The 23,854-nt window shown below is 39.1% G+C and overlaps 1 protein-coding gene across 3 annotated transcripts in view; it reads left to right on the forward strand.

Annotated features, from left to right (window-relative positions):
- The window catches only part of LOC122996962 (protein kinase C epsilon type-like), a 117,565-nt gene that overhangs the window by 35,378 nt on the left and 58,333 nt on the right, over window positions 1-23,854 (forward strand). For 2 of the 3 annotated variants that reach the window (XR_006407119.1, XM_044372794.1), the window contains exons 2-10: window positions 2,846-2,909; window positions 15,920-16,088; window positions 18,691-18,725; window positions 18,917-19,005; window positions 20,111-20,243; window positions 20,483-20,640; window positions 21,180-21,276; window positions 21,362-21,633; window positions 21,833-22,006. Coding sequence is in view for 2 of the 3 variants with exons in the window: in XM_044372794.1 (XP_044228729.1) it covers window positions 2,846-2,909; window positions 15,920-16,088; window positions 18,691-18,725; window positions 18,917-19,005; window positions 20,111-20,243; window positions 20,483-20,640; window positions 21,180-21,276; window positions 21,362-21,633; window positions 21,833-22,006 (1,191 nt within the window). In the remaining variant the exon portion in view is untranslated. The remainder of the gene's footprint in view (window positions 1-2,845; window positions 2,910-15,919; window positions 16,089-18,690; window positions 18,726-18,916; window positions 19,006-20,110; window positions 20,244-20,482; window positions 20,641-21,179; window positions 21,277-21,361; window positions 21,634-21,832; window positions 22,007-23,854) is intronic. The other variant, XM_044372795.1, reaches the window with a different exon arrangement.

A 23,854-nucleotide genomic window follows, 5' to 3' on the forward strand; every position in this document is an offset into this window, starting at 1 on the left:
CCCCCCCCCCCCCCCCCCCACCCCTGCACTTTCACATTGAAACGAGCCAGCAAAACTTTCTCTGTCCTCCCCCTCACCCATCTCTCTCTCTCTCTCTCTCTCTCTCTCTCTCTCTCTCTGCTTTCCATCTTCTCCTGTATACATTACTGAACCCACGCCTGCTCGCCTTCACTGCAACAAGTCTTCACTTAGTACTGTGTGTTCGCTGTGTGTGTTAATGTGTGTGTTAATGTGTGTGTGTGTGTGTGTGTGTGTGTGTGTGCAGGGTGGGGGTGGAGGGGGGGGGGGGATTATGGACGCCGTGGGTGGTGCTGTGCAGTACAAGCTGCTGGTAGAAACTCTCTGAGCCCCTGGCTGATGCCCACTTGCTTTTATGGGATGAGTTCAAATACACTCAGGCATGCTCACACACACACACACACACACACACACACACACACACTTTGCTGTATATACACATGCAAACACTCACGATATTGCAGATCAGCAGTTGCCTTCTCTCCGGCCTTTCAGACTAATTTCAGACAAATTTTACATGAAAGACAGTTAATTGGGGACGACTTGTCCAAATTGGGACAAAAGCTGTGTCCCCAATTGGTAAACCTCTTATTTTTGGGAGAGTGGTTAGGATTAGAATAAGGCTAAGGTTAAGTTTAGGCTAATAGTGGTTATTAGTATTCAGAAAATTAATATAAGTCTATGTAACGTCCCCAAAAATGACCAAGGACAACATGTGTGTGTGTGTGTGTGTGTGTGTGTGTGTGTGTGTGTGTTTGATGCGTGTGGGTGTGTGACAGGATATGTGTCAACCTCTAGTTCACTGTAAGTCAGCAACACACACCACAGTGTGCTTTTTTTTTTTTCTCTCTCTCTCCCTCCGACTTTCTTTCTCTGACATGTTACTGCATTACCGCTGTGTTGCAAGTGATAATGTGAGATTTCGGCCAGACAGGATGTTACCATCACACACTATTTCCCACAAAGTTGCCAATAAGTTTGTGTTGCTGGTGAGTGAGTGAGCGAGCGAGTGGGTGGATGGATTAAAGATGACATAACATGCGCAGTTCCAGGTTTATATTTTCAATCTGGGGCTCTTCTGTAATATCTTTGCATGATTTATAGTGTAAAATTTTTTTTTTATCTTATTCCGGCCCTTTATGCGGCCCCTCAGTTCAGCCTCTGTCTGAAACAGGCCGTTTCAGCTCCTGTCTCTTTAAGGCCCCGCCTCCCGATGAGCCCACTCTGTTCTGATTGGTCAGCTCCACCAGAAGTAGTAGGATTTCACTTCTTTTTTTTTTTGTTCTTTACTTGGAATATAAGTGGGCAATGCAAACAGCCTTAGCAACAAAGGCTACGGAACGGACAGCCATTTGTGGGTGTGCGGGAACAGTGTGACATCATCACTAGGAGGAAGTAGAGGTAACTTTGCAAACGTAGCGTTCAGAGCAGGCTGAAGCCCTGACTTTTGACTTGAAGGTGGCATTTTTTACATATGTTCACCCCAAGTTTTGACCATATTTAACATAGAAAATCACAAAAAGCATGTTATGTCCCCCTATTTTTCAGATGTCGATATACAATATATCATATATTGTATATCGTCATGGTTGGGAACCCCCTGATTCATGTTGTCCGTTGAATCATTTTCCCCTGATGTATCATTTTACACAAAGCAACAGAAGATAGCAGCACTGAAAGCAAAGGGCTCGTCTTGTCGGTCTCAAATACTCAAATTACTGTCAGGGTGACAGAATATTAGTAGAAGGAAGGCAGAGCAGTGATCATTTGAGCTGGCAGCGATGCTGTTTAGTGATGGCCAGTTTGATGATAGGGGTGTTTAGATTTATGCTCTTCTGCTTTAAAAGGCCTGAATTACTTCAGTTCTTCTCCAGATGAGCCGGTTAAGAGCGCCTGCTGCCAAGACTTCCGCTGGCCAAGCACATTAAAGTAATGAAATACATTTTTCATGCAGCTTCTTTAGACTAGAGTTTCAAAGATATATCGATTGACAGAAAATGAATCTCCGACTAATTGTTATGAATAATATTAAGATTCCAGCTTCTCAAATGTGAGTATTTTCTGGGTTATTTAGTCTTCTATGGTAGTTACAATGATCATCATTATTTTTTACCATTTTCAGACATTATACAGACCAGACGACAAATCGATTAATTGAGAAAATAACCGACGGATTAATTGATAATGAAAATAACAGTTCATTGCAGCCCTACTGGAGACTTTCCAAATGTTATTGGACCAAATGGATGATAATAAAAAGAGTCATTTCAGAAAAGTCTAGCCTATCTCTCCACATTAGCCTGTCGTTCTCCAGCTTCATCCATTTATTTCACTGGTTTGTCTAAAAATCTGAAACATGGAACCGTATTTTTCTGCATATTATAAGCGTGTATCTAAAACTTTGATACTCCAGAGCTCCTGGTGTGATAAAGCACCTGGTGTAAGACTTATTGGAGCTGCAGTTGTTGGATGCCAGCGGATTAATTCATCTTGGTTAAAATGACAAGGAGCTCAGCACAGTACTGGGACACGAGCCAGAGGAACAAAACATGCAGTACGGGAAGATTTCAGAGGTTTTAGGGATCTCTGATGAGGTCATTATAAATCTATTTAATGATGAACATATTAGCAAAGAACATAGTAAATAATATTACATAAGTATTGCTTAAAATAATGTATTTGTAAGTTCTTCTCTTCTTGAATTAACTGTAGACTCCAAGTGAAGTCGGTTACACCTGATTCTTTAGTCATGTTTGTCTCTTTTTGTGTCTCTTTCCTCTTTTTGCCCTCTCCACCTCTCCCTCCGTCTATCCTTCTCTTCCTGCAGATTGACCTGGAGCCAGAGGGGAAGGTGTATGTTGTTATCGACCTATCAGGATCTTCCAGTGAAGGTAAGAATGCTGTTTTTTTTTTTTTTTTGCCAAACAGGCGCAGATTCAACTCAGACCATCCAAGTTCAGCTAACACGCACTGTATGCAACACAAGATCCCTGCTGTTATCCTCTGCTTTCACTTTTCTGTTGTTCCTCTGTTGTCGACACTAAAAACTTAAGTGCTAATCTGCTGTTTTTTAGCGTTCAGGTCAGTTGTTTTATTTTCTTTGGATTATCTACTGTTGAAGACTATTATTAAAAGGCAGCAAGCTTTTGTGTGTTCAGTCATGCAGACTACCGCTGTCTGCTTAGTCATGTCTAGTCTAGCCGTGCTAGAAGCGTGCTAATATTTACAGTCCTGTTCTTGTTATTTTCACTCCTGCATGCTAGTGCTGCTGTAATCAAAGATATAAAACAAACCTCTGCATCCTGTCCAGATTGTTCAGAACAGTCTGTCTAGAGTTGTGTGTAAAAATAGAAAGACACTGCACATGTAGAATAGTTTTTCAAGTGATTTTTAGGCATTTAAATACATTTTTTTACATGATTCTGGAGTGTTTTCACAGTAAGATATTCCTAACACGTCTTACAACTCAAAGCGTAGTGATTTATCAGTGTCAAGTACTGTAATTTTCCCTCCAGGGAGTACATGTGTAACTATACTTAAAGCGTGTCATTCCACTTTTAAATGAAGAACCCCTCTCTTTATTTAGTATTTTACGTGTCTGAACAGGCCCATACATCATCAGTCCTCCCTGTTACACTTTATTAAATTCTCAATGTTTACAACCCTTAGGCGGTGTAGTTTTTTTTGAATGAACAGTCATTATAACCAATAAGAATGATGTAAAAAAAAAAAAAAAAAAATCTACGCTAACTTGGAGCCAGGTTGTAAAAATGATAAAAATGTCCTTTAAAGATGACATCCTGTGACACTCTGGATTCCAAACATCCGTCCTACAGGAATGATGGATGGAAGGATTATGTGCTGTTTACAGTGATATCAACACAGATGAGACACAAGTATAAACCATTTCTAGTGAGTTTGTGGCTTTTTTCTTCATCGTAAGAGCGAGTTTAATTGGAAGCGATCGTATCTCGGTTACTCAATTGTACTCGTTCTGATCTACGTTACAGCTGTTTGTGTTGTTTTGTATGAATTTATAAAACAGACTGTCCAGCAACGCCGTGAGAAAGTAAGCTAATGTTCTTGTCATTTTTCATGTGTATACTGTATAATTTAGAGCAACACAATGAGAGTGTCTGTAAGTGTGCCTTGTTATCGCCATTTGTACAACTCATTGCATCGAGACTTCAAAGATGTGCAAAAGAGATCAGAACAGCTAGAAACAGTTTTCCCTTTGGACCAGTTGTAGGACACGTCCAACCACTGCAACCTAATTTACACCAATTCTCCCCAAAAACATAGTTGAACAACTTACCCTCATTTTCTCCCGCCTGGACTAATGCAATTCATTCTTTACTTAGTGAACACATCATTCCAGTCCTGGTTGAATTACACTGGCTCCCCATTCCTTACAAAATTCAATTTAAGATTATTACTTTAAAATCCCTACATGGTCCGACTCCGCTTTACATTTCAGAACATGTAACCCTTTATTCTGCACTGAGACCCCTCAGATCAGAGAACCAAATGTTGTTAAAAGTTACAAAGTCAAAGCTTGAAACAAAAGGGGAACAAACTCCCCCTCAGTATCAGATTAGCCGAGTCAGTGCCTCGGTTTAAAAAGCTTTTAAGACTTGCATTTGCATAATATTTCTATAATATCTACTCAAATGTTTTTATGTTGCTCTTTTTCTATTTTGTTTTTATGTTTGACCACTTCTTGAAATCCCCTTGTGTATGTTGTTCTTTCACATATTTAGTTTTATTTCTCTATGTTCACTATCTTTGAACCTATATTTTATGGTATTGTATTTTGTGAAGTACCTCGTAACTCTGGTTTTGAAAGGCGCTGTAGAAATAAATACACATAACCTTCCCCAAACTGCCAACCGATGATACTCGCTTCTCGCCATATGATAAATCTGCAACAATTAATCAGTTAGTTTAGTTAGTAGAAAACTAATCTGCAGCTATTTTGATAATCACTTGATCTTTTAAGTAGCAAGAATGCCAAACATCTGATGGCTCTAGCCTCTTGAATGTGATAAATTGCTGCTTTTTTCTTGTCTTAACGTCATAGTAAACTGAATATCTTTTGGTTTTACAGCTTTGGATTTTTGACTGTTAGTGGACAAAACAAGACATGTGATGACATTAACTTGGGTTCTTGTAAATTGTGTTTTTTTTCCTGTTTTCTGATGTTTTATAGACCACACAATGAATTGCTTAATTGAAAAAAAAAACAATCAGCATGTTAATCAATATATCCTGACAACAACTTATAAATACATAATAATTAGACATGATGATATACAAAAATAAACCAATTGTTGATTAAGCAACAACAGAAATGTGAAAAATGCATCGTATGCTTATGTATGTATGCTAAGAAATTACATATAATGTAAGATTTAGACATAATTTACAAAAAAAACACATATACAGTACAGTATACACTGTATAAGGGTCTCATTACAGCTGTTTTCTCTACTCTCTGTGTACTGTGTGTGTGTGTGTGTGTGTGTGTGTGTGTGTTTGCACAGTAACAGCTTAGCAAAAGTAAACACTTCTCTGCTTCCTCTTCCTCTTTCTAGGTCTTTACATCTCAAATTACTTACCTTCAAATTCATTTTAAAAATGTTGTCATACTCTGCTGAAATGAGCCTATTGGTACAAACATCACCAATCCTTCAAATACAATTTAAACTTTTCAACTTTCTCTTTTACGTTATGTGCGTGCATGTTAGACCGTGAGTAAGTGAAGTCTTGAGTCGCCCACGTGTAATCAACATCATTACATCAGGAAATAGACATTGCAAGCTTCCTGAGCATTTGTGGTTATTACTCCAGTAAAATAATGAGAGACATTATGTCATGCAATAAGTGCCTTTCAGTAGAAGTTTAATGATGACAGAAAGTTTTGTGTTTGACACTGAACTGTAAGATCGCCTCATTATTTATGATGTGAGACATCGTGTTGAGAAGGAGTCTTGAACTGTAATCTCCTCCTGGAAGTCGCTTTATATTCACTGAAAATCAAAGATGTTACAGAAAGCTGAGGAGTATTATACCTCATATGGTGATGCACTGATCTCATACACAGTGTTAGCACAGACTCTGGCCCTATTAAACAGATAGGCCTACTGTTTAGCGTCGTCAAGTTAGGATAACCAATCGTTGCTAACTTTAGAGATAATCCCCTCCACTTTGTGCTGCACAGAGACTTCCAAATGATTTCCGAATGAATGGATATTTGGCGTTATTTTTGGCATTAAAAAATTTTTTTTGGCCTGGCGGGGATTCTTATTGGCCTGGCGGCCCGCCAGGCCTGTACAGTTATAGGGGAAACACTGTTGACTATTTGATCTGCTTGTGGTCTGGGAAAAATATGAAGTCCAACTGAAATTAAACTGCCTTTTTTGTCTATAAAAGCAACATATCTGCTCTGTAAATCAGTTGTCCGGTTTTCTTTATGGAAAAAAAATCAGAAATGTAAAGAGAGGAGTTTATATTTTAAATTCTTTGGTTTCACCCTTTAGTCTTAAATTAATTTAACAGAATACTGTTAGTGCTCAAGTAGCTGGAGTCCTAATTTCCAACAGCAAATCAAATCTTGCATAAAGCAGTAACATGGCGTTCTATCATTGACAGAGCAGACGGTCACACTGAGCCTGATTGCATCCTGCTACACAACACAAGAACCACAGACTCTGAACAACAACCCGCGTTAGCTTTCCTGCTAAAGTCTCCTTGTTATCTAACATACAAACATGAACACATGTCTTGTCCTGTAGCTTAGCTTTTTTTAAAAGAGCCGTTAATGTCGGTTAGATTGCTAATTCGCTGTTCAGCTACGTTACACAGCATGTTAACGTAGCTCCAGTTAGATGCTGGTTTGGTTGTTGCTCTTCAAAAAAAAAATCCCTGTTAGCAACACACTATCTATGACTTGAAGATGATGAAGTGTAAGTTCATCATCTAAGCTCATTTGTATGATTATGTAATTCTTATATATATAAGGACTTGGACTGTGTTATGGATTGTGTTAACGTTGAAGTTTAGCAGATATGTGTGATGTGAGGTCCTCTTTCTTATTGTCAAATAAACTAAACTAAACTTTAAAAGGCTGTTGATTATTCAAAGTGGCAGACCTGCCAGCAGCTCAGTTTATAGTTATTTATTTAATGGCAGCATGAAGACGTCCAGTGTTATAAAACAAGAACAGCGATGACTGGAGGTGAGACGGGAGAAAATACAGACACACAAACACACAATAGCTGTGTCCCTGCATGTCTTATCCTTGGTGTGAGTCAGATTTGTAGATCTTAAGATAGGTGTGGAAACGTGAAGGAAGCATTAACACAAACTCACAGAGAGAGAAAAAGAGAGAGATCACCTGTCACACTTCCAAGGAACAAGGACAGAGAAGAAGGTGTTTATACAGGAGGAACAGACTCACTGTCTGTCTGTCTCCTGTTTGTTACTCAACATTAGCAGACATTTACAGGACATACTAGGGCTGCACGATATATTATTGTTTCAGCATCGACATCTCGATGTGCGCATGTGCGATAGACACATTGCAGGATACACGATGTCAAATAAGGCAAATTAACTCAAACATGTCATGCTACAACTTTTATGCTGCTTGATACAAAAGGAAAACTTGCAAGGTTCTTATTCTCCATAAGAAAAGTCAGTCTGATGTTAAATAATTTAGTCCGATTTAAGGGTTCTTGGATACACAGATCAGTTCCCAGTGTGCTTATCAAACAACCAAAGCAGCCCCTACTAGTCGCCTACCACAACCTGAAATTGATCGCTGCCTGTTTTGGTTAAACTGATCGAATGCACCCCTTCAGCAGAGCACATAATGAACTGATGGCTGCGCATGCAGAGTCTGCGTATCACCTGCCTGTAAACCTCAGCAACGAGGCTGCTGTCACAGATAATGTCGCCTGGATGCTGGAGGCAGGCGTCCGGTTACATGAGGCGGCTTTTGAGCGCATGTATTCCCGTTATCAGCGACACCTTGTCCCAGTGCTGGTTAAAAGTTAAACAGTTACTGTCACTGGGCTGGTCTGTGCCCTAATGTAAGAAACACTTAACACACACAACACGCACACAAATCTTGCAGTATCCAGATCTATCTGTACTTACATCTTGCTGGCTTATAGATAAATCTGCCGTGCCAGGAGGCCTGTTTATCTTTGAACATGTAGATTAAGTATGCATTTGATTTTTTGTTAGAAGAGGATAAACTTTTAAAGTGAATGATGCAAATTATGATTGTTATATCTATATTGTTGTATATCTGTACAACACACTGCATGTGAAATTTCCTGTATTTTTTCATATTGCAGAAAAAGTTTTACAATATCGTGCAGCCCTACTACATACTGAACATCCTCTGTGGCTTCAACTGTGGTTTGATAGACCAACTTTTGCACAGTTTGTATTATTCCTCACCACTGTAGCACTTGATCGGTGAGACGCTGTTCCGAAGTTACAAACAGAAATACAAAATCTGCCACTGTTGTTGTGCTGAACCATGTTAAAACCGAACCATGTGTCTTTTTTGAGGTGTTGTACCTATGTGGCAAGGCTGCGTTGATACTAGAGCTGCAACGGTTAGCTAAATTAGTAGATCAACCATAAACTAATTGGCTTTTTGATAGTTGAGTGAGTTTTTAAGTCATTTTCCAAGTAAAAAAATCCAAACATTCTCTTTTTTAAGCACCTCAAATATGAAAATATGCTGCTTTTATTTGTCTAAATATTACATTAAAGTGATTACTTAGGAGTTTTAGACTGTTGGTTGGACAAAACAAGACAGTTGATGACATCACTGTTGACTTTAAGAAATTGTAATGAGCATTTTTAAGTGTTTTCTGATGTTTGGCCCAGTTAACAATACATTTTGGCACATTTTACTTTGTCTGGGGCCAAATTATTAATGAAAAAAAGCCCTCAGACATACAGTACAATGGATCCCACTGTAGCTCGTGTCCTTGCTTGAAAATGTCTCACATTTTCAAGCAAGTACAAGTTAACAAATGAAGTTAACATGAAGAAAGACAGTTAACAAATGAACCTTTTTTGATCCTACAAAGTCATGTAGTGCAAATCTACTTGATGCTGTGAGAGAAAGTGTATAAACATACGACAGGCATGAAAGTATGTGACAAATGTGTCTACTGCTGCTGTGTTGTTGTTCAATCCGATGCTAAAGGCAGTGCTGTGTTCATGGAGAAGGCTAATACAGTATTTATTTCTACTTCTTTAAGATTTGGTGTAACTGGTTTTAAAGATACTCTGCCATCTAGTGTCATTTTCCATTTACTGCCATTTAATGCACTGAGGATACACTTTCCTTGATGGATTCAAAGTGTTTTTCCTTTTATTTTACCTTTTTTAATCGAAAAGAATCACAAAATCCCTCATCATGTTTGCTTTTGCTATTGTTTTCCTCATATTTGGTTTGTTAGTTTCTTTAAAAAATATGACAAAATGAATAAACTAAAGTGATCTTTGGGAATGGGAGTACAAAAACATCACAGACGTGGGTGTTTAACACATCAGACTGTTAAATAAAGAGAAGGAATCTTAATAATGTAATAACTATTGCAGGGAAAAGAACAGATTCGATCAGCAACATACCATGTACATTACCACCATTTCCACTATATAATTTAGATTCCAATTAGGGCTTATTTTGTGCTTTTTTACCCGCTTTACAGACATACATCCCCCCCTTACTTTTCACCAGAAACACAATTTGATACTTCATAAGGAAAGACTGAGCTTTAAACCAGAACAACAAAGCTGTTTTTTCACTTCACCAGATGTGAATGACTTTTCCACCATCTCTCAGGATAAAGTAGCTATCAGATTTTATTTCTCCACTCAAGAGATGACAGAGTCAATGTTTACCAGAAATGTTAGTGTTTGTGCATCCGCGTATATGCGTATGTGTGTGTGTGTGTGTTCGTGTGTGTGTGTGTGTGTGTGTGTGTGTGTGTGTGAGCTCGTGCACCAGATTGCGTGTTAGAGAGACATGACAGAATGGAAGAAGAGAAAGACAGAGAGGGAGTTAACCAGAGGTCGAGAGAGGGGGGAGGAGGGTGATAAATTGATTAGTAAAGTGGAGTGTTCTCTAATGGACCAGTTACATCATCGAAAAAGAGATAGATGGAGAGAGAGAGAGAGAGAGAGAGAGAGAGAGAGACAGAGAGAGAGAGAGAGAGAAAGCAATGCAGAGTGACAAAGAGGTGTCATTAGGACATTAGGACAAGGACTTTCAGCAGGAAATAACCATTTTCTTTCTCTCTGTTATAAATCTATTCTTTAATTATCTTTTTTTGTCCTGTTTCGCTCTGCTCACTCACTCTGCATTTTCTGTCTGTACAGTATGTTTATGTAGCCGTGTGTGTGTGTGTGTGTGTGTGTGTGTGTGTGTGAGCGGATGAAATTGCAGTCATTACTTAAATGTGTTTGCATAGCAGAGAACACACGGGTGAACTGTCAGGCCTGAGAGCTACAATCAACCTATTAGCTTTCACGCACACACACACACACACACACATGCACACACACGCAAAAAAAACACTGTTGATGATAAGGTGCCGCCTGTTGCTAAAAGCAGGTGAAATATTTATATGTTGCTCGGGCTCTGTTGTTATCAGCTGTGAGAGTATTATTCTCTAAACATAATGAAGCTTTGTTAGAAAAAAACCTCTTGTGGCCTTTGTCCAGAACAGTATTAGTTTATTGAAAGTAAATTATTTGTGACTATTACTGTGGCAGCTTGGAAGCGTACACATAAAAATAAAAAATGACTCAATAAACGGCTTCTTCTGAAAGAAATATCTCTTTGGATGAGTCTAAAGCTAAAGGTTTAGTGGAAATAAAATTAAGATTATATACCAAAACAGGAGCAGCAGCTTGGCTGAGTCATTTTTAAGAGAAAAATGCCCAAATTCTCTGGCTTCAGCCTCTCAGATGTGAATATTTTCTGGTTTATTAGTTTTCTGTGACAGTAAACTGAATATCTTTGGGTTGTGGACTGTTGGATGGGACAATAAAAAGACATTTGCGGATGACATCTTTGGGCTTTGGGAAACAGTGATTGACATTTTTCATCATTTTCTGATATTTTATAGATCGAATGACTAATTGATTAATGGACAGATACATCGATAATGACAGTAATTGTTAGTTGCAGCCTTAATAATAAGGTGTGGTTACACTGGTCTGGAAAAAATGACACCGTCCTCAGCGGGAAGGCAAATCTGTTGCAAATAGACATAATAGTTGAGTCATTTTCAACTCGCACAAACATTTTGTGTCTTTTTCGCAGTTTGCACCACATGGAGCCAGTCAATGTCTTTTGTGTGTACCAGCATCTTTCTATTCATTTTGTGAGTAATACAACTGCCTTTATAATTAACTTCCCATTCACTCTGAACATATGGTAAAGATGGGGCAGTATGTTTGGTGATATTATCTGTAGGAATGTGTATGAATGAATGAGGTCTGGCCTGAAATTGTTACTAGTTCTTGACTGTTCAGGATCAAAACAACAATAAGCTCTTGATGCTGCTGTCTGTATTTGAATATCATTCATTTATTATAAGTGGTGGGCCTTTCCAGTTTGAGGGTGAAGAGCTCAGACATCTGGAAGGACCTCAGAGTAGAACTCCTTAAATGTTTTAAAGAGCCAGTTAACATGGTTTGGACATTAGATCAGGAAGCCCCCTAGGCGCCTCCCTGTGGAGGTATTCTGGCCATGTCTAACTGGGAGGAGACCCCTTAAAGCATGCAGAATACTCTCTCTGTAGGGATTATACTGTATATCCCATCTAGACTGAGAATGCCCCAGGAAGAGCTGGAGGTAGAGGCCTGGTAGTGGTTATGTAGTAGTAGAAGGTCCTACTGTCCTGCATCCTGCATAAGCATCAGGAAATGGATGAACGGATGGATTTTCAGTTTGCCTGCTGTTGGATATGTTTTTTGTACAGGTGTATAGCCGCTAATGATGATGTGTTTGTGAGCATTGCAAGAATAGGTAACAGTGTTTTTTCCTTTACGTGTCTGTGGTTATAGCTAGCAGGCTAACATGAGCAGGGCTCCCTGAGCAAAACAACCACTGCTCCACCATTAATGCAGCCCATTCCCTCCCCTTTGGTTCAAGTATGTAAGTATGTTGTACAGTATGTTGGAAAGTATCTCATGAGGAGTTGACGTCTATATAATATCGCTATATAATAGCGATTGTGAACTGACGGTGTGTAATGTGTTGTGCGTGGCTTGTATTGATGAACCTACAGAGAATTATCAATGACTGTCAGCTTGGTTCAATCTGATAGTGTTGTTTTAGACTGCAGCAGGCAGCTGTTTTCAGAGGAAAAGCACTAAAAAGCCACTGTACACTACCTGCTCAGCACCAAACAGCAAATAGACACAGTTAGCTGTAGACTAGCTGATGAACATAGTGGAGCATTTAGCAGCTACAGAGCCAGATATTTCCCTCAGGAGTTGGTAGAGAGCAAAAACAGAGCTAAAAGAGAGTGAATATTGGACTAGTGGACAGAAACACGACTCCTAATGAATGATAATGTTGCTCCATAACTGCTGGATGTGGAAATAGGCAACTGTTTGCTTACAAGTTCAACATATCAACTTAAAAGGTGAAAATATGTTGATGTTGTGTTTACTACTCGTTTCCGCTGCTCCCAAATGGCCAATGCAGGTTTTAAGTTAAGGTAACAATCATTATTAGATGTTTTTAAAAAATCCATAGTTTTAGTTTGATGTAGAAAGCAAAACCACATCTGTTTAAACTAAATTATGGAACAGTATTGACAATACCAGTGAGATAGTGATGTTTGGCAGCACAGGTATTGTTTCTCATCATTTGTCCATCACTTTAGTACCTTTGAGTGTGATAAACACTGCTGCCTTGAGGGTCTGCCAGCAGGACTGAAGACCTAAAGTCTGTTTGGTGCTTTTATGGATTAATAAAGGTGAACGTGTTCATTGTGAACTGTGTTTGCAGCTTGTAGCTTGTTACAGAAACACTGGTGTGGCACTGAGCTCTTTGATATTTTACTTTTTTTTTTACTTTTGGGGTGTTGGTGAGGACATCACAGAGGAGCAACATGTCTGTCACAGACCCCACCACCCCGACCCCCTGAAACCTCCCCAATGTGCAACGCTATGTCTAACACTGTTGCTAGGCAGCAGCCGTCAGTTGCTAGGTGATGGTGATGGTGATGGCGTATAGCAAAGGGGTTGGAGGAGTAAGACTGAAGACAGGCAGAACATGACAGGGAGGAAAGAGTGAATGATGAGTCCCAGAGTCCTAACAGATGTGGAGCTAAAAGACATCCTGAAGGTGCAGGAAACAGGAAGAGTTCATCCTCCGGGGATCAAAGTTAACGGTCATCTGTCCATTTGATTATGATATATTATGGGTACAAGTTCTTGTTTTAACATGACAGGAGGGAAAGATCAGTGGGTCACCAAAATTGGTTCCCAACCTGGAGGTCCCAACTCCCACAAAGGGGTCGCCAAAGCATCATGGGGCGTCGCAAGGCCCTCTTGGTTTTAAGTGGTGTAAGAAGACTTTTTTCTACTTATGTGTGAGCATTTCATTAATTTCTGTGTAGAAATATCTTGTGAGGATAAGGGCGCGGTGTATACATGAGCACAATCTTTATTCAGCCTTCACTCTCTGCTAAGCTAATGTAGCAAGAATTAGAAGAGTACGCAGGTAAAACAACCAACAAGCTAATGGAACAATGGCCAAGCATCAGGGAGAAGAGACAACTGAATGGTTCAAAAAGAAGCCTATTAAGTACGTAGTATGATACTAGTATTAGTATAATAGTTTTTAAAATGGCTAATAATAAAAATAATAATAGAGACATAGAATTGTATAAAGGTTCCTAAACATATAAGGGAAATTCGTCTCATTGCAATATTCACAGGAAATAATCTGTTTCATCCATTAACACAAACTTCCTGCAGGTACTGAGTTCACTATTTGGGTTTATTGTACAGTTACTAATTCTTATTTGATTTTATTATGCATCAAATATATGAGTTATCCATAAAATACGTCAGTTTGTCAGGGGTCAGCAGTGTACTTCGTGGTAAAATAGGGGTTTGCTTAAGGAAAAAGGTTGTAAATCACTGCTCTAGGGAACACAAATATCTGCAACAAATTTCATATTTATCCAGCTAGTAGTTTTTGAAACGCTTTGCTCTGAATGGACAGATGTGCAGACCACCTGACAGTATGACTTGACATAAACATTCTTGGTGCAACAACATAAACTGAATATATAGTAGTTGAATTATTGTCTGCCTTAAACGACTTATGATGTCACAAATCAAAACTCTGATTTTTTGTTGAGTGCAGAGAAACTTTCCACTTCCAGCAGATGAAGTCTTCTAGTGTCAAACTCAGTACATACATCGTTCTACACAATGAAGCTCATACATCAACAACTGAAGTGACAATCAGCAGAGCACATTTTTGAGTGGAGCGGGATTCTTTACTCATCTTGAGGATGTTTCACCATGACGAACCTTACAGCAGTTTTAACATGTCTACAAACAATATTTCACTGTTTGCACTCATTGTCTAATTAGATTTTTTTGAAAAGAAAACAGAGTATTTTCTCTAACAGTATCTAATTTGGTGAGTGTGTATCTATCACAGATTACATTTGTGTTGCTTGCAGTCAGAGTTATATGATCCACTTAAAACAGTTAACTTAAGAAAAACACTCAGCAACCAGTGAGAGCTTTACATAAATTAGTTAACAGGAAAATTTCGGTACTAAAAATTCAAGTCATAAGCTGCGTTTTGACGGCAGGAACTTTCCGCAGGGACTAACAACCTTTTCACTCAGAACTCAGTTCCCCTACCTGTGTTTCCACTGGAGGGTCCAGGGTCTGAATTATGTTCCAGGGAGAATGTTTTACCCCCCAAAAAAGGTCCCTGAGGGTAGTACTTTCCAAAAATACAGGAACTTTATGAGGGTAGGGTTTGCAGGGATGACAGTTGCTGATTAGTCAAACATAGACACTGCTGCTTCAACTTGTTTACCGCGTCATTCATAGAACAAGGAAGTACTCTAGCATTGATTTAGGGCCAGTTTAGGACGAGGGGAGGACATTTCTCTTCGTTCGTTAACGTTAAAAGTAAAGTTAGGCTTTGATATCAGCTTCCTGACTCATTAAAAAAAAAGGCTGAGTATGTGTGTGTGCTCACATGTGTGTATTTATTTCTCTTATGTCTCGTACAAAATATATTCCTTCATCCAAGACCGTCTCTCTCTCCTCCCAACACCCTTTTACTCTTCATAATTTACATTACTCTGAAGTCACCCCTCCTCTCTTTTCTCTCTCTCACTTGCTCGCCCCAGGTAGCGTGTGTGTGCGTAATGAGCGCAGGGTTAGACAGTAATTGAAACTCTCTGCTGTTCCACTGGGAAAACCCTCCTTAATTAAACAGAGAGAGCAGGAGAGACACAATCAGACACTGTGACTGGCTGCGTGAAAAAGAAAAGAGCAGAGTGTTTGATTTATCACTAAAGATGACCCCACACTCTCAGTTTGAGCCACACAGTGTCGCCGCCATCTAGTGGCTAAATGATGGAAGTGCAGATTTTCCTTGCAGAGGAAGACAAGAGAGTCTGATTGACTCACAAAAGCATGTGTTCATTTATGATGGTTCCTCATCTTAAAACACACAAAATAACAGAAAGTCTGAGTAGTTTGAGGTTTTTAAAATGAAATAAATATATACATATTTCAAATGCAGCTATAGCTAACTGTAACACTTTTCTATTACACTGTATACTAATGTGTATAACTGTGTGTATTTTAGATGCGCCTGTCTCCAGCGAGAATGAGGAGCGTGTGTTTCGGCAGCGGATGCGTCCCAGGAAGCGTCAGGGTGCCGTCCGCCGGAGAGTCCACCAGGTCAACGGACACAAGTTCATGGCCACCTACCTGAGACAGCCCACCTACTGCTCCCACTGCAGGGACTTCATCTGGTGAGGACATGCACCCTTATGATAATTATTACACACACACTCAAAAACACATGTAAATACCATAGACTGAACATAAAGATGGACATAAAGTAATAAAATATTGCAACAATAGTCTGACTCAGTGCGAGTCCAGGAGCCGAGGAGAGCAGCAGGTGAGCCAACTGTCAATCACAGCTGTCAATCAATGCCCACACAGCAGACGTCAAAACTGATATAAGTCTTCAAATCTTATTGACAGAGCAATAATTTCTAAAATAACCACCAGCACACTTATTAGAGGGCCTGAATTTAGAGATTGAGACCATAATGACTCTTTGAAAAATATATTTGACTTAGTATTTCTAGAGAGAAGTTGACACTTTTTGAATGGGAGTCAGTTGGAAACAGCATCTAGCTGCTGTTGGTGGCGCTTTAAGGTACTCAAGACCGTAGACGTGCTAGTTGCTGCTTGGTAAATACACATAGATCATGCTCCTCTTTTTTTTTTTGAAAATTTAAATCAAAGAGAGAGAAACTGAAATAAAATTACCGTTAAAACTGACACCTACACACAGACACATCATTAACCTGATTTCCTAAACGTCAAGTAAACAAAAAACCTGGTTTCCCCAATCAGGTTGACCTGTTAACACAACTGGATTTCTGCAGACAAATCCTCATTTCTTTGCCATTTAAATGCTTAGTAAGATCCCTCACAGGGTTTTAACAACTGCACATGTTACAGTGATGCATCCTTGAACACCAAAAGAACAATTTCAACATCTGATAAAACTAAATCTAAGTAAGAAAAGTAGGAAAAGCTATGTGATATCCTTCTAGAGAGCCTGATCTCGAACAATACAACATTTCCGAAGAAAAATACCCTTCAGGTTGCAGCGTCGCATATCAATAATACACTTTAAAAACTCCAGGTATGGTTTAAAATGATAAATAGTGAAGGGGTTTGAGAAAAAGCTGCATGTAAGTTAATGTGCTCTCTTATTACTGCCACTAACCTGGTGTCTTGTTTACATTTAAACACAGTGGATGATGTGAAGTGTGGAGTAATAAACAAAGCCAGCTGTGTTTGTTTCCATCCCAATAACTGTGTTAGCATCACTCACATGGAAACCATGTGGCCCCGGTGCTCTGCTCGCTCTCAGCTGAAAGAACCTTTGATCTGTAATCAGAATCACAAGGAAACTGTGTTTGATAGAGTCCTCCAGTGTTCCGGGTTTCTGCGGTGAATGAACACAAATACTTCACCTCACAGGGGAGCAAAGCGTTTGTAGTATCGGTTTAATTTTTTTTATGTAGGGCAACTGGTGTGACAAAGAGAAAAATAAACTAGATTTTAATGTAAAACTTTGAAGTTGTTCAACAGTTGTACATCAGAATTAGCTAACAAGAAAATCAAATGATTGATCCTCATCTCATTTTGGATCGGTCAAGAGCTGGTTTATAACTAACTGTCTTTCATATTCTCTTCTGTCTCACTAAATCATATCTCGGGAAGCAACTAACAATTATTTTCATTATTGACTAATCTTCTAATTATTTTTTTCAGTTAATCAATGAATCATTTTGTCTATAAATGCCAGAAAATATTGAAACATGTTGATCACTGTTTGCCAAAGCCCAAATACAACCAAAAGATGTCTTGTTCTGTTCTGACCAACAGTCCACAACCCGAATATATTCAGTTTACTATCATAGAAAACTAAAGACAGAGAATATTCACATTTGAGAAGCTGAAACCAGAGGATTTTGGCATTTTTGTCTTAAAAAATGACTCAAAACAAATGATTATCAAAGTAGTTGGTGATTCATTTTCTGTTGATCGACTGATCCATTAATCCACCAGTTGTTGCAGTTGCTCTTAACACTAATGCCATGCTGGTGTAAATGATGGAAGCAGCCGCCTTAAGCTAATAGTGAGCCTCCCTGCTCCTGTTCTGGTAAATAATCTTAATTTTATTTCCACTAAACCTTTAGATTAAGACTTGTGTAAAGAGATATTTCTTTCAGCCTTCAGAAGAAACTGATTATTGAGTCATTTTTTTTATTTTCATGTGTACGCTTCCAAGCTGCCACAGTAATTGGCACGAAAAAAAAAATTTAATCAACTAATACATTTGTGGATGAAGGCCAAAAGGCTTTTCTAGCAAAGCTTCATTCTGTTTAGAGAATAAATCTCTAAACACAGCTGATAACAACAAAGCCGGAGCAACATATAAATATTTCACCTGCTTCTAGCAACGGGCAGCACCTTATCGTCCTGCGCTGGTGACAACAGTGCACATTTTCACTATTTCCTAGGAGATGACATCAAATGTATTGTTTTGTCTGTCTGAACAGTTCAAAACCAAAATATATTCAGTTTTCAATGATAGAAAACAGAGAAAAGCAAAGGAATGTTTGGCATTTTTGCTTAAAAAATTACTTAAAATGAAAATAGTTGCCAGTTAATTTCTGGCAATCGGCTATTAGATTAATCGACTAATGGTTGCAGGTGTGATCACATCTTGATTATTGGTACAACACACATTCTTATTTGATTCCAGCTGAGTTAAGTTTGTTTTCTCACACTTTCTCTGTCTCTCTCTCTCTCTCTGGCTTTCAGGGGCGTTTTAGGAAAGCAGGGCTACCAGTGCCAAGGTAGGATTGTTTTTTTTTTTTGCAGCCTCTTGAAGTCTTTACATTCCTTTAGTCCAATGTGTCTTCATCTTAATTTATGTTTGGCAGTATTATCAACTGGAGGCACTTAAAACACACAAAATTACCCTGTAAATGTGTTTCATATGTCTGATGTGTGTGTGTGTGTGTGTGTGTGTGCGTTCCTCCTCCAGTGTGCACCTGTGTGGTCCATAAGCGTTGCCATGAGCTGATCATTACCAAGTGTGCAGGGATGAAGAAGCAGGAGGACACAGTCGGGGAGGTATGAATCAACAACAGCCGGCAGTTTTTTATTAGATACAACACAGTGTGGACTGATTGTTGATTTTGACCTTTTCTAGAAAATAAAATGTGCTGTTTACATGCTCCGCAGGAAGCTAACAGAAGTGTTATTGCCATGTGTAACGCACCAAATATGTTCACGGAGCAGCTGTAAAGACTAAATGTTACGAAAAAACATATCTTTTCATCTTTAGTTTGGCTGCTTTTACACCTGTAGTTCAATCCAGACCGCAAATCATGTCGTTTCTAATTACAATCATTAGTTTCCATTTGGCGTGATTAATCTTACTGGGAAGTACTGTGACGTGAACACTCACTTTCCAGTACAACCACAAGTCTTCACCTAATGGGTATTACTGGTACAGTTGGCAGTAAAAAGCTTTGCTTAAGGGAATTTGAGCAATCTGATGTTATCAGAGCTTTTCTGTCTTTACCCCTTAACTTTGGAACAGTTTACCTCTTACTGTCAGGTTATTCAGCTCGACTGAGATTTAAAAAAAGACTTTTTAAAACTCACTTAAAGGACCAGTGTGTAGGATTTAGTGGCATCTAGTGGTGAGTTAGCAGATTGCAACCAACTACCACTCCCCTTCCAGACGTGTAGGAGAACATACGGTGGCTGTGAAACTTATGTAAAACATTAAAGGTCCTCTCTAGAGTCAGTGTTTGGTTTGTCCATTCTGGGCTACTGTAGAAACATGGCAGTGCAACATGGCGGGCTCCGTTGAAGGGAGCCTGCTCCTTGTGTAGATATAAAGGGCTCATTCTAATGTAACTAAAACACAATGATTCTTATTTTCATGGGATTAAACACTAATTAAATCATATTTATGAATATTATATTCCATATCTGCCAATGGATCCTGCTAAATCTTACACACTGGTCCTTTAAATTCTTTTGCTTTTTTAAACTTATGCTTTTCTGTTTTGTAACAATTTTATTTTGTTCAATATAAATAAATCTTTACTTACCTACTTACTTAACTATGAGTTCTGTGAATATATGAGTACTTTTCAGATTCCCACTGACGTCCATCCTCCTGCAGATTTGTCGCTCAAACTGTCCTTTTTTCTGTCTCTGGCAGTCGGTCGGGTCTCAGAGGTTCAGTGTCAACGTGCCGCACATGTTCAGCATCCACAACTTTAAAGTTCTCACCTTCTGCGACCACTGTGGCTCTCTGCTCTGGGGTCTGCTGCGACAGGGACTACAGTGTAAAGGTACTGTATGTACAGATACAGTGTTCATCTATATAACGCTTCATTTAATAAAGGTAATAACAACACAAACACATCCTTTCTCTTTCACTTTTATTTGCTCTGGAAAAATATATATATTTCAGGTCATATTGTTATAGGAAATAAGGGATTTGGTGACAAGATAGGTGATGGATACGGAACTTGAACTGAAAAGTCTCTAACTGTGCCTCTTATTCTATGTGTGTGTGTGTGTGTGTCAGTGTGTAAAGTGAATGTACACAGGCGTTGTGAGAGTAATGTGGCCCCTAACTGCGGCGTGGACGCCAGGGGAATCGCTAAAGTCCTCTCTGACCTCGGAGTCACACCGGACAAGATCTCCAACAGCGCCCAGAGACGGAAAAAGGTGACTCGACCACAGGTTTGAGCAAAATCTCTCTTGGGTTTTTACTTAGACGCATTACATAATTACATTTTCTATATATGTATGTATGTATGTATGTATATATGAAAACATTTAAATTGACTTCAGCAAAGTCTACTTTGTTTCAACATTTTCTTTGTAACTGCAGAAAAGCAGAAATTATGAAATAAATAAGCAGATTTGGCAGATTTTCCTCCAGAAAATAAAACAGGAGAAATAAAGTTTCATGGTGGATTTTTAACTTTCAAATAAAGAAAATAATTTTTTGTATAATTTTATAAATTTTTAAATCCACATTTAAATCCGTCCCAAGCTTTTACTCAGAATGATAAACTGGCCTTTTCAAAACAGCTGAAACTAGAAGACATCACTACTTTTCTTCAGATTCTTTTTAATAATTATAAACTTTTTAAAACAGAAAACACCTCACAGATATTTGATTTGCTACTTTATATTATCTTGAGTATCGATGATGTTAATGATGGTAAAATTAGTGATGATGATGATGATGACAGTGATACGTTGTCTTTGATCAGCTTCCTCAGGGTCAGGACCCCCAGCAGTCTTTATCAGGGACGCCTCAGACAGAAGACGATCGCTCAAAGTCCGCCCCCACCTCCCCGTGTGACCAGGGTAGTCGTAGTTTTGACCATCATACATAAACTTTAAACTACTTTAAACCGCAGCTCATCTCATTTTTTTTTAAATTTCTGTCCAGATGTGAAGGAGCTGGAGAACATCCGGAAGGCTCTGTCGTTTGACCACCGCGGAGAGGAGCACAAAAAACACCCCTTATCTTCAGCCTCCTCTGTTGCTACGGTAACAGGGGACAGTAACGGAGGAGGAAGTGACGGAGGCGGCGTCAGGGTGGAGGGTAAAGGAAGCCGGGAGAACGGAGAGGTCAAAAGTTACACCGCTCCGGAGGTGAAGAGGATGAACCTGCACGACTTCGTGTTCATCAAAGTTCTGGGGAAAGGAAGCTTCGGAAAGGTGAGCACGTGACCTTTGACCTTTGTTGGCTTCTCTCATTTTCAAGCTCTGTTTACCATCAGCTTGTGTCTGTTTTTCCTTCCTAAAGTCAAACAAATCAGTTGAACAAGTGACAGCGAGCGACAGAAGGAAGATCCTGAAAGTTTTCAGGGTCATGTTTCGTGTTTTTTCACCTCGGTTCTGACCGTCGTGTGTCCAGGTGATGCTGGCGGAGCAGAAAGGCAGCGATGAGGTTTACGCCGTCAAGGTGCTGAAGAAAGACGTGATCCTGCAGGACGACGACGTGGACTGCACCCTGACCGAGAAACGCATCCTGGCTCTGGCTAGAAAACATCCCTACCTGACACAGCTCTTCTGCTGCTTCCAGACTAAAGTAGGAACACACACACACACACACACACACACACACATACATACACACACACACACACATACATAGACACATGCAAACATATTTAACACCTCCAGGGTGCAGCATCGAACCACATTTGAAGGTGTTGCTTCCTGTCAGGTCTCACCAAAGAAAAAAACCCACAATCTGGGAGAAAGATTTAGAAAAATAAACTCTCTCTCTCTCTTTAAATAAACTTTTACAAAATGATGTTTGGTAGAAAAAGGCCAAAAAAACCATAAACCTAATTTCAAAATTATCATGTAATTAATATAATAACAGAAATAAAACTGCAGATTGTTTTCTAGCTCTTCCTTTTCTTTTCTTTTCTTTTTTTAAAAAGCTTCTCATGGATTCATTTTGAAGCCATGAAGTATCAGTCCTTCTATCTCTGTTGCATTTGAATCCTTTTGAAATTACACAAGTAAATTTGTATTTTAAGCAAGAAAGAAGATGTAGTGAAGTATGAACCTATTGAACTGCTAAAAAAAAGTTGACTTTGGCTGTAACTGTAATTAAAAACTGTGCTAGAGAGTTTTGATGCTGATTAAAGGGATGAGAAAGAAAAACTTTACAAACTTTTTTTCTACTTTTCCCAGATTTGAACTTTTTTTTCTTGTGAAATACAAAACGCTTTCACCTCCTCTGGCCTCCAAAAAATCCTCCAAATGAAACAGTCTGTGGTTGTTTTATTTTGAAAGGTCAAAATAAAAAAAAAATGTTGGGAACCAGATAAATCAGATAAATAAACTTTTTGATCATAAAGCACATAAAACAAAATCAAAACCTTTAAAAAAAAAAAACAGGAACAAAAACACAAAACTAGACTTGTGAGGTCACGTTGAAGGCCGTAAGTCTGACTTATTAATACAATAGTTCAACCGGGACATTTATAAACATCTAAAACAGGCTTTTTAAAGTAAGAAAACTATAATAAAAGAACAGCTTTGCATTCACTTCTCAGCTGTGCATCATCATCTTATTCTACACCTGGTGATTAAATGCTGTAAATCAGTTAAGCAGATATTTCTGCTGTAGCTGGAAATTCAACCTCGGTTTGCAGAGTTTTGATGTTTTGAACCTGGAAACAATTTCCAGAAAGCATTTTACAACCTGAACACTGAAGTCATCAGTGAAACATCTGCCGTCAGCTGAGAGAGAGAGAGAGAGAAAGAGAGAGAGAGAGAGCTCCATTTTCCCCTCTTTCGCTTCAGTCTTCCTGCTCTCCCTTTCACACTCCGCTCTCCTCTCATCATCTCCACTTCTCAGCTAATTTGTCCATCCACACAGTAAGTGGGCGATGATGGACGCACGCACAAAGGGCACCCGTGGGTGGGACGCTGCTAACACCGACAACTCCTCCGGGCTACTGTATGTTTTGTCTATCTTATGTTGCGTAAGTATTCCTGTCCGGGGGGGGGGGGGGGGGATGTATAGAGGCTCTGCACACGTACTGTATGCATGCGTGTGTGTGTGTGTGTGTTTGTTTGACTCCCAGGTGTGTACTTTATCTAGTCAGATGACTTGCTGAAGGAACAGGCCACATGTTGCGCTGATGTGCCAAGTCCTTTCAGTGCAACCTGAGCCTGACGGTGGTGAGAAGGCTGCACAGGTGTTAACTTTTATCAGTCAACAAAACACGAGCTGCACAAGCCTGAACGTTAAAGAAATGAACTGCAGACATCTTTGAAGTTTACATCACTCCTTTTAAGAATGAACGGATGCTCATCAGTACATCAGCTGAAGGCACTGATTACATTAAGATGGACTTTATATCAGTTGTGATATTAATAATTAAAAATACATCCAAGAAGAAAAACACTTACTTGT

Source organism: Thunnus albacares, chromosome 14 (genome assembly GCF_914725855.1).
Source record: "Thunnus albacares chromosome 14, fThuAlb1.1, whole genome shotgun sequence".
Lineage (NCBI taxonomy): Eukaryota > Metazoa > Chordata > Actinopteri > Scombriformes > Scombridae > Thunnus > Thunnus albacares.